Source organism: Cebus imitator, unplaced genomic scaffold (assembly GCF_001604975.1).
Source record: "Cebus imitator isolate Cc_AM_T3 unplaced genomic scaffold, Cebus_imitator-1.0 Scaffold464, whole genome shotgun sequence".
NCBI classification, from domain to species: domain Eukaryota; kingdom Metazoa; phylum Chordata; class Mammalia; order Primates; family Cebidae; genus Cebus; species Cebus imitator.
The window spans coordinates 349,635-360,943 of record NW_016107779.1 but is presented as its reverse complement, the minus strand read 5'-3'; the positions used below and the strand labels follow the sequence as shown (position 1 = coordinate 360,943).

General features: G+C 41.2%; 1 protein-coding gene and 1 pseudogene across 1 annotated transcript in view; one reads left to right on the top strand and one right to left on the bottom strand.

Moving 5' to 3' along the window:
• UBE2G1 (ubiquitin conjugating enzyme E2 G1) overlaps window positions 1-11,309 on the bottom strand; it is a 100,951-nt gene that overhangs the window by 29,958 nt on the left and 59,684 nt on the right. The window contains exon 2 of the mRNA XM_017512180.2: window positions 6,895-6,997. Within this exon, the coding sequence (XP_017367669.1) occupies window positions 6,895-6,997 (103 nt within the window). The remainder of the gene's footprint in view (window positions 1-6,894; window positions 6,998-11,309) is intronic.
• Window positions 831-3,519, top strand: LOC108291729 (annotated as a pseudogene).

The window sequence follows — 11,309 nt, the reverse complement described above, 5'->3', positions numbered from 1 at the left end:
AATTCAAAATATCTTCCCTTTAATTACATATTATCTTCATCACAGATACTGCAGTACAATTACTACCATGATATTGAAAAGAGATATGGAGGCCAGGCACAGTGGCTCATGCCTGTAATCCCAGCATTTTAGGAGGCTTGGGCGGGTGGAGGTCAGGAGTTCGAAACCAGCCTGGCCAAGATGGTGAAGCCCCGGCTCTACTAAAAACTATAAAAATTAGCTGGGTGCGGTGGTAGGTGCCTGCAATCCCAGCTACTTGGGAGGCTGAGGCAGAATTGCTGGAACCCAGGTGGCAGAGGTTGCAGTGAGCTGAGATTGCACCACTGCACTCCAGCCTGGGGGACAGAATGAGAATCAGTCTCAAAAATGAAAAAAGAGGTATGTAGCCAGCAGTTTCACATTTGAAAGAGTTGAAAAACCCAGGCCTAGTTCAAGTTTCTTCCATGAGGCTTCCCTTACTGTTTTTGTGTTAAATTATAAAAATCTTTCAAGGATCAAATCCTATACCATTCTGCCATATTTATTTTATTTAAATGATGTACTGTATGCTGCTGTCTGAAATGTGGTCAACATTAATCTATTAATCTATATTCCTGTTGCACCTGTCTCTTGTCCATTCATTTTATCTGCCCCAGTTCACTATTTTTTATTCTTATTTGGAGTCAGGTGATCACTGCCTTGGCTGTGCTCTGCAGGTGCCGCTTTCTGCTGGGTCCTGGAGTTGTCACCCCTTGGGCCTCACGGTCTCCCACGGGCACAATGGAGGAGAAGGATGAGAAAGCTTGGGCAATGCTGGCCCTCTGGGGCCTCCAGTCACCTGGCAACAACTTTGGATTCTGTTTTTGATGTGCTTCATTGGCTCTGGCAGCTATTTTTGCTATGATAATCCTGCTGTCCTTCAGACTCAGGATAAACAGGATATGCAGGTGAATACCGTGAAATTCAGGCTGCTATATGCCTGATATTCTTGGCCCAATGTAGTTTTGTATTTTTTTTGTGTGTTTTAAAAAAAAAAAAAAAAAAAAAAAAAAGACTGAGTATTTGGAATATGATGGGACACAATTATTTTTAGCTGCTTTATTTGCACTGGACAGGTTGTTTTTGTTCTGGGTGGAATACTTAATGGTTTTTGGCTGATGGAATTTCAAAGTTTTGTATTTGGGATTGGTGCAGAGTGCTTAGCAGCTGCCCGGAATACATATGCCGTGAGCTGGTTTAAAGACAAGGAATTAAACCTGGTGTTTGGACTCCAACAATTTAAAATGGCTAGAACTAGAAGTACAGTAACGTGACTTCATGAGCTGCCTATATTCTAACACTGAGGCTTCACTGGGGTCTGCCGGCCACACAACCTTTGGGGTCACGCTTAGGACTGGGAGTGTAACATATATTCTTTCACTAATCTGTGCCTTCCTTGGCTCTTGCTTACTTAGATCACAGAGCAAAGAGAATCCTTCATAAAGAGCAAAAAAAAAAAAAAAAAAAGGTGAAATTTTTTAATTAACTGATGTAAAGGATTTCTCCTTACTCCTAGGGCTCATATTTATCATCTGTGTCTGCTATTGTGTTGCCAAGTTCCCTCTACTGGACTTGGGAAAGTTTTCTTTACAGAGAAATTTGAATTTTCTACCCAGGAATCGAGTGCAATTAACAGTGTTGTATATGTCCTATCAGCTGCCATGTCAAGTGTTTGGGCTCCTGGTAGATGAGACAGGGAAGAACACCATCTGGGTTCTGTGTGTGGTAGCAGCCACTCTTGTGTCCCACATGGTGCTGGCCTTTACAATGTGGAACCCTGGGGTTGCTTGTGTGTCTTCTGGGAATCTTCTATTCATTGCCTGCCTGTGCATTATGGCCAACAGTGGCGTCTGTAGTTCCTGAACATCAGCTGGGAACTGCACGTGGCTTCAGGCAGTTCATTCAGAATCTTGGGCTTACCATCATTTCCGTCATTGCTGGCATGATACTGGGTATGCGGGGACATTCGTTTTTAGCAGTTTTCTTCATTGCCTGTGTTTCTCTGTCATTTTTATCTGTGGTCTTACTCATTTTGTGAATCATGCCCAGAGTGGGAACCTAAATTATTCCACAAGACAAGGGGAAGAAATAAAATTTTCCCATACTTATTAAGTTTATACTCCAAGAATGTTATGAAAAAAAGAGCAAAAATAAATTTTAAAAAAATATGTTTAAGTGACTGTGTCATGAGAATGGCTTTGCACATCATTGGTTTGAAATTCTCCATTTAAAAACTTTATAGACACTAGAAAAAATAATGGAATGGCAAGTTATATTTATATCCAAATATACCTATTTCACAGTGTATCTGTATGGACTATTTTAGCCTGTGTCTTTTCTTTGTGTGTTGCTGAAGAATTCTACTTTTAATAGGCCAATTAACAATGAAAGGTTTAGAAAATTGCTCGGGAACATCCAGATGAACTTCAGAAAGAACAGTGAAAAAAGAAAAATATTGGAGCTTCTGTTGAGATCATCTTCATTAAGTGTGTATCTTAGGGATACAGCCTTTTCTTTACAGCAGAAAAAAACAATGGCATTGCCACAGGCATTCCCTTTCGTGGTAGGGCATAATGCTAGAAAATACCTGACAATATTTTTATGAAGGCTCCTTCTGTTCACAGCCAGTAGCTTGTGCTCTACTCTGTAGTTATGTGGACTGCTAAGCAGTGACCCTTTTGAATTTATTTCTGTTACTAAGGACCCTAATCTCTTAGGGACACAATACCATAGTACAAACTTTCGGTACCGTTTTTCAAATAGTCTAATTAATTACTACAAAGTGCCCTTCAAATTTTTGACTGTTTACAAAGATAAGTAACAAAACCGCAAAAGGAAAAAAATAAGATATTTGTTTCTTTTTTTTTTTTTTTTTGTTATTATAAGCAATAGAACGTTGAGCACTAACATTTCCTAAGCATAGAGTGTTTACCCTAGAAATAAAACTGCTAAGACCAAATTGAAGTAATTGTTCAAAGTCACTCAATTCAGAAAAGTAGAAGAGTTGGGGAGCTAACCAAGGCAGTCCCCGAAGTCCACGTTCTTCAACACCACAGGATAAATGGTATGGCATTACCATTGATCATTCCATTTCTAAGCAGTGTAGGCACTAGGTTCATTCCCTCCAGAATTTCATTACAGAACAGATGGCTTCTGCCTCTATGTCTTACACAGGACCGCAAAATAATTTTGTAACAGGAATGGAATTTTGCAACTGTAAAGGAATGTAATTCAGAGTTTTGGTTAACTGACTCTTCGTTTTCTATATCCACCCAAGGTAAGGCAATACTACAAAACACATAATCTTAAGATTCTCCAAATTCTTCAAGCCATTGCCAGTGGTTAAAAACAAAATAAATAAAGCATATTCCTTGAACAGACCAGCCACTGGTGATGAAAGGAAAAGAGAGATAAAAGAAGTTATACAGTCACCATTCATTAATACAAATTTATAAATGTTATAATTATCCAGTGATATCTGGGTTTCTTAAACTTTCTGGGTTTTTCTGTTTATTTGTTTAAGACAGGGTCTAGCTCTGTTGCCCAAGCTGGAGTGCAGAGCACGATCTTGGCTCACTGCAGCCTTCACCTCCTAGGCTCAAGTGATCCTCCCACCTCAGCCTCCTGACTGCAGGCATGTGCCAACATGGCTGACTTACTTATTTTTTTTTTGCAGAGACAGGGTTTTGCCATATTGTCCAAGCTGGTCTTGAACTTCTGAGCTCAAGTGATCCACCCTCAGCCTCCCAAAGTGCTGGGATTATAGATGTGAGCCACTGTGCCCAGCCTAAACCTTCTTACAAACCTATTGCCACTTCTATCTGAAATCTTAATTTCTGTGGATATGAGTGGCTATCCATACTGCTTGATAATCAGTTTGAAAACAGCGAGTATACCACACCAGTTTCAGAATGTACATTTCATAGAAAGACCTTAAAGACTACTGTAAGGGAAAGACACATTAATGAAAATAAAAAGATGAGTATGACTGAATTAAGACTTGTGGTAACTATAGGAGTTGTGAAGTAACTCTTGGATGTAGTAGCTTTCAGTTACATAGACTGAAAAGAGTGTGGAGTGCTGTCTAGTGACTAAATAAGGGCTAATGATGGCATAGCGAGATAATCACACGAGCTTTTACAGAACTCTGGTACAGTATTACTTCTATTATCTAATTATACAGCCTTGAATATACAAACCACCTAGGTTTGGGTACCATCTGAGCCTACACTAATTTATTTTCAGTCCTATAACACACACCCCATTCCAAGCCTCTCTTTCCCTTCACAGGCAGTTATTTATACATAAGGTTTGTATGTCCACTCACAACAGTGCACTTCAGTCAGTTCCAAGATGGCCTCTCCTCTCTCCATTCCACTGAAATAACTACAGCAACATCACTACTTCCTGTTAAGACAACACATACTTTCTAGGCATTCTATAAAGTACTTGATTGTTGGCAGCATTTGAAAAGGCCCTTCTCACAAGCCTTTCTTCATTACCCTGTGCCTTCCTTTGCCTTCCTCAGGTCCCGCCCTAGGAGCGTGCTCTCTCTTTCCTGCGCAAAGGCTGCTGATCTCAGAAAGGCACAGTCCAGAAGTGACCACCAGTTTTCTCGGCAGCATGTACACACTCCAGAGGAGCTGCCAGGAATATGGCGGTGATTCATGTCTCAATTCAACAGCCAACACTTTAAAAAATGTATGCCAAACACCAGAAATGGGTTTTTATTAGTGAAAACAAAAAGTGGTTCTCTTTGGTGGAGCTGGAGTTATACAACATACAGTCAGTTATGTGAGGCTTTACAATAGGATTATGATCTGAGAAAGATCTGGGGTGATTTTGTACATTACAGAGTGAACACACCCAAGCCTGTAAGATATGGCCTACTTACACACCTGGGCTTTATGATATAGCCTATTGCTCCTAGGCTGTAAACCTGTACAGCATTTTACTGTACTGTATACTGTAGGCAACTGTAACACAATGGTAAGTATTTGTATATCTAATCCTGAGAGGTTAGGAGTTCGAGATCAACCTGGTCAACATGGTAAAATGCTGTGTCTACTAAAAATACAAAAATTAGCCAGGCATGGTAGTGGGAAACTATAATCCCAGCTACTTGGGAGGCTAAAGCAGGAGAATCACTTGAATCTGGGGAGGCAGAGGCTGCAGTGAGCCAAGACCATGCCACTGCACCCCGGACGGAGAGACAGAGTGAGACTCCATCTCAAAAAATTCAGTGAGGCCCTTAGAATTGAGTTCCAATCTGGATTCCTAACCAATGCCCCATACAGACATCTGTTTAGCAGAGTTTTTCTTGTTTTCATGTACATAATACAAGGGTAACCAGATTCTGTCGCTGAAATGTTGCTGTGTCTTCACTGGGCTCACATCCAAGGTGTGATAAGTGATAAGGATTTGGCTGCATCAAACATCTTTTGGTGAAAAAAGTGTCAAGAATTTTGCTTTCAAATAACAGTAAGGTTACAAGGAAACACAAAATGGTCTTCAATGGCTACTGTTATCTGTCAAAAACCTTAATCATGTGGGGTGACAAAATTTAGTTATCTCAGTTTGTAAAACTTATCAATGCAAACTACCATCAGGAAACACAACAGCAAAAATTCTGACTGGCAATAGTTATCACAGACACCAATGTCCACAGTACGGCTCAACTCTGTATGTATCAGCCTGGCCTGGCATAGAAATAGCTCCAAATCTTCCTTTCCATCTGCTGTTTTCTGTGGAGGAAAAGAGCTACAAACTTAGAAAACCTAAAAACAACTACTTGACCATCACCAATAAAATGTTTGACGTGTCCAAATCCTTATCCACTTAGCACCACTGAGATCAAGGCTGAGTGAGGAGGTCTAGTCCAGACTTGAAGAAACTCAGATCTAGATCTGTCCCTGTCACTCAGTTGTATGGCTTTGAGAAGGCCACTTCATTTCTTTCCCCAATACCTCAACTGCTATAAAAAACAGAAACTTGTACCAGTCACCAATGTAAGCAAGTCTGGATGCATCTTACAAAACAATACATGTTAGTAAATGTAAGTTAGTCTGCAAACACTCAGAGCAGAAAAGAAGACTGTGGTCTTTGCATCTAGAAATGTACTACACAAAATATTTTTTAAATTCTACCTCTCTTCTACTGTTCTTGAATACCACTACATTATTGTCTATCCTTAAGTCACTGTTTTAACAACTAATAGCCAGTCAATAGATTATCATACAGTCTAAAAATAACTTTCAATAAATTAGGAGAAAGTGACCATTAGTTTAGTTTAGGATAAGAACACCTAGATTCTAACCAGTATTCAGTAGGGACCCAATTAGAGAACCACAAAAATAATCAATCTTAAAAATTCTCCTTAGCCTTCTTAAGACATTGATGTATATAATACACTCTCTATAAAAACGTCCAAAAACACATAACTCTCCTGCCTCCTGAGCTCAAGTGATTCTCCTGCCTCGGCCTCCTGGGTAGCTGGGATTACAGGTGTGCCACCACGCCTCACTAATTTTAATATTTTTAGTAGCGACAGGGTTTCGCCATGTTGGCCAGGCTGGTCTCAAACTCCTGACCTCTCAGGTGATCCGCCTGCCTCAGCCTCATAAAGTGCTGGGGTGCAGCCGTCAGTCGCTGCACCTGGCCTGAAACTATTGCTTTTCATAGCAACAGATCTTAGACATTAGAGCTTCAAGCAGAACACAAAAACCCTTCAATGATCAATTTCAGTACAAAGGATGCTGAACAGAGCCATTTCTCCTGCTCCTTAAAAAATAATTTCGTTTCAGTTTGCCAAAATAGTTTTGAATTCAATGAATTAAAAGGGCTCCATTTTGAAGATGTCAGTTTCTTTATACTTACTAAAGTGTATCTGGAGGGCCAATAATAAGGACTTCCCATCGGTAGAGATCATTGTCATCTATTAAACCTGCAGAAAAGCCTTCCACTGGATTTTTGTTGAGTTCTGTGGAAAAAGAAAAGTTTATTTAATACATTTAAGCATATAATTTTCATCCAAATTATGGAACTTGAACATACATGTTCAGGGAAACCATTAAATGCATGCACCTTGCCAGGCAAAATGCTGCTTGATGGCCAAAGCATTTTCACGTCTATACTGTGAGGAAGCCCTGGGTAAAGCAAACTAACCAGAAGATCAGCTTCTACTGGTGTCCACCAGCCAGGCTCTTGTCATTCTAGGTGCCCCTACAGTGGTTTTCTAAGAAACCCTGTTAAACTGCAGATATCCAGGCCCATCCCCCGAAGATTCTCATTAAGAGGGAGCCCCCGAAATCAAATCAAGTTGGCAATTCTTATGCTGCTGTCTTTAGGGCATACTTTCAGAAGCTTCAACAGAGTATCTAATCATACCTTTTCATTGGAATGTACTGAGCTTAGTAACTTTCATTTATACTACCACTTGTATACCTAACTGACATGTCCCAATAGTCTTGGGGGCCTGCTTCTACAGTTGGTGCTCCTGTGTGCCCATCCATCTTTAAGCACAAGGAGGGCAGAAGCCCCATATGTCTTGCCTGTACACGTTGACCCTCTGAGAGACACAGCTCCTAGGACACAAGGGCAGCTTAAGAGTAACAGCTGGAGTATACAGGAATGGCTGTAGCATCATGAGGTTGTTCTCTTCTAAAGAGAGTGCTATGGCATGCAGAAAGGTTGACAGAGCGGGAAACAAGAGAGGCGAGGAACTAGCTAGGTGGGGGCACACTGGCCAAGACAGGGACCTTAAGGAGCAGGTGAGGAGGCGTACAGAGCCCAAAAGGTTTCCAGAGACACCAGGATTAATAAAATACTGGCCTACTGATGGTGAGTAGATCATGTGAGGAACGTTTAAGCAGCTTTAATGAGGTATAACTGACATTCGGTGACTGCACGTACTTAAATTACACAATTTGGCTGGGTATGGTTGCTCACGCCTGTAATCTCAGCACTTTGGGAGGCTGGAGCGGGTGGATCACTTCAGGTCAGGAGTTCAAGACCAGCCCGGCCAACATGTTGACACCCTGTCTCTACTGAAAATACAAAAATTAGCCGGGCGTGGTGCCGTGCACCTCTTGCCTCAGCCTCCTAGTTACTCAGGAGGCTGAGGCAAAAGAACTGCTTGAACTTGGGAGGCAAAAGTTGCACTGAGCCGAGATCACACCACTGCACTCTAGCCTAGGTGACAATGCAAGACTCCATCTCCTCCACAACCAAAAAAAAAAATATTTAGTAAGTACTGACATATGTATACACCACAGGAACCAACACAACAATAATCACAAAAGTGAATGCACATATCAGTCACCCACAAGGTTATCAAATGTTTTACCTGTCAGGGGAACTGAGTACTCATTGGCTCAAATTGGAAAGTGGGGACAAAGAACACACAAGTGAGTGGTTTGAAAAGAACTTGCTGGGACTCTAAACAGGTAATTCTCATGTACTACCTGCCATCATCCTCAAGCAGCTTTGTCTAATGATGAAAGTCAGTATAATACAACTCAGAGTGCTACAAAGGATTGAGCCAATGTGTAGGTCACTGAGGAGATACTAAATTTCTTTTTTTTTTAAGACGGGGTTTCACCATGTTGGTCAGGCTGGTCTCGAACTCCTAGCCTCAGGTGATTTGCCTGCCTCAGCCTCCCAAAGTGCTGGGATTACAGGCATGAGCCACTGCACCTGGCCTATTTTTTTTTTTTTCTGAGGAGATATTAATCTTTTGGGCAATCAGAAATGGTATTACTTCAACAACATGCCAGCAAAACATAAGAAAGCCAATAGTGAAAATTTATGTTTAGGCCAGACAAGGTACCTCACACCTGTAATCTCAACACTTTCAGGAGGCAGAGGTCAGGAGTTCAAGATCGGTCTGGCCAATGTGGTGAAACGCTGTCTTTACTAAAAATACAAAAATTGGCCGGGCATGGGGGTGCACACCTGTAATCCCAGCTACTCAGGAAGCTGAGGCAGGAGGATCACTTGAACCCAGAGGCAGAGGATGCAGTTAGCCGAGACCACGCCACTGTACTCCAGCCTCGGTGACAGTGTGAGACTCCACGTCAAAAACAAAAATAAAAAATTTATGTTTAAACATGAAATGCTTCTTTTCTTGAAATTTGAGGGGAGATTTTTATAAATCTAGTATTTTTGGATAACAGACAAACTAGATTTTATAAATAGCTGAAATCAGTGCTGTATTACAAAACACAATAAAGGTATTTTTACTTTAAAGTGGCTAATCTAACATACTTTTTAAGATGCTGAAAGTACAAACACGTCAAGATGGGAATAGCATTCTCGTTATTTCGTTTATGCACACGTGTACTGAGCGCCAACGATGTTGCAGACATTCTCATAAAAAACAGGAAATTCCACTTTACTGTCAACTGAGCGATGGACTGGAACACACACAATTGCACTGTGAGCAGTTATTTTCTACCTGAGTTATCTCATTTCCAACTTTTTTCTAGATAAACACACCACATTACTCGGACCACTTTCTACAACACTGTACATAGGAGTTTTGTGGAAGATTCTATAATATATCCAGAAATTACCTAGTTGCATTTTCCACCGGAAGTCCGGGGTTTATAAACATAGGTAAGCTCTGAAATTAGTATATATGGTCAAAATTATCCTTGAAAAATTCATTACACTTTCCATAAAGTATATCATTGCTTCTTATTCTTGTCAAAACCCCCAAGTTCTTAAAATCTTTTGCCCATTCCCTCCATGCACTTCTTTCACCAGCATAATTGTGTCCTTTGCTTGTTCCATGTAAGTAATACAAAAGCCATGATGAAAAATGTCCAACATGTCACTTTTGTCATGGCTTCTGCCCTCAGCATGATACTTCCTAGGTCTACATGCATGAATATTTAACAGGCTTAATCCACCTAAAGTGATAGAACCTTACCATACCTTCATGAATGCCTCCTTCAAGGTCCATATCTATACTAGCCCGCTCCCATGAAGTCTTCTCTAAATAATTTATCAAATAATCTTTTGACTTCTGCTAAATTCCTACTGATTGTACTTTCAGTCTGTCTGTATCTTCTGACACGTGAGTAACAGCAGCTCCTGATTCCCAGAGAAGTAAATGGGCAATTACAATGTGCTCCAACAACAGGACAAGAATTTGGGGGCACACAAAAAAGAAGGGCACATAACATAGCCATGAAGAGTAAGAAAGGCCTTCTAAAAAGGAAAAAAAATAAAGGATCTGGGTGAGGGAATGCAAGGTTTAGAATCTAAACTTCTACATAGAGGAGCACATACAAAAACTTGAAATAGGGCAATCAGTATATGACTGGAATGGCAGGGGGCAGGGGAGCAGCTGAAACTAAACAGAATGTCAAAAGCTGGACAGCAAAGGGCCTTTGTAAGCCCTGCATGCTTGGACCTTATCCAGAGGGCAATGATAAGCCTTTGAAGGGTGGTTCCTTTTTTTTTTCTTTTAAACAATGGGGTGACCTCATGAGATTTACATTTGTAAAAACCAATCCTGCAGTATGTAGAAGATTATATAAATAAGGCACAATGAGGACAAACAAACAGCAAACGATTAAAGTAATCCTGAAAAGCGTACATCAAGTATACAGTAGTAGAAACAATGAAGAAAAAGGGTATTTAGAAGATAGAATCAATCAACCTAACTTGGTGATGTTACAGTAGTGGGGCTGAAAGTATTGTCAAAAATGACATATGAGCTGGGCATGGTGGCTCAGTCCCCAACACTTTGGGAGGCTGCGGTGGGCAGATCGTTTGAGCCAGGAGTTTGATACCAGGCTGGACAACATGGCAAAATCCTGTCTCTACCAAAAAAAAAATACACACACACACACACACACACACACACACACACACACACACAAATTAGCCAGGCATGGTGGCATACACCTGAAGTCCCAGCTACTCGAGAGACTGAGATGGGAAGATGGCCTGAGCCTAGGAGGCGGAGGTTGCAGTGACCTGAGATGACACCGGGGCATCCAGCCTGGGCAACAGAGCCAGATCCTGTCTCAGTTTAAAAAAATAATTTTTTTTTTTTTAAAAAAAGGAAAATGGTAGCCGGGCGCGGTGGCTCACGCCTGTAATCCCAGCACTTTGGGAGGCTGAGGCGGGTGGATCACGAGGTCAAGAGATCGAGACCATCCTGGTCAACGTGGTGAAACCCCGTCTCTACTAAAAATACAAAAAATTAGCTGGGCATGGTGGCGCGTGCCTGTAGTACCAGCTGAGGCAGGAGAATTGCCTGAACCCAGGAGGCGGAGGTT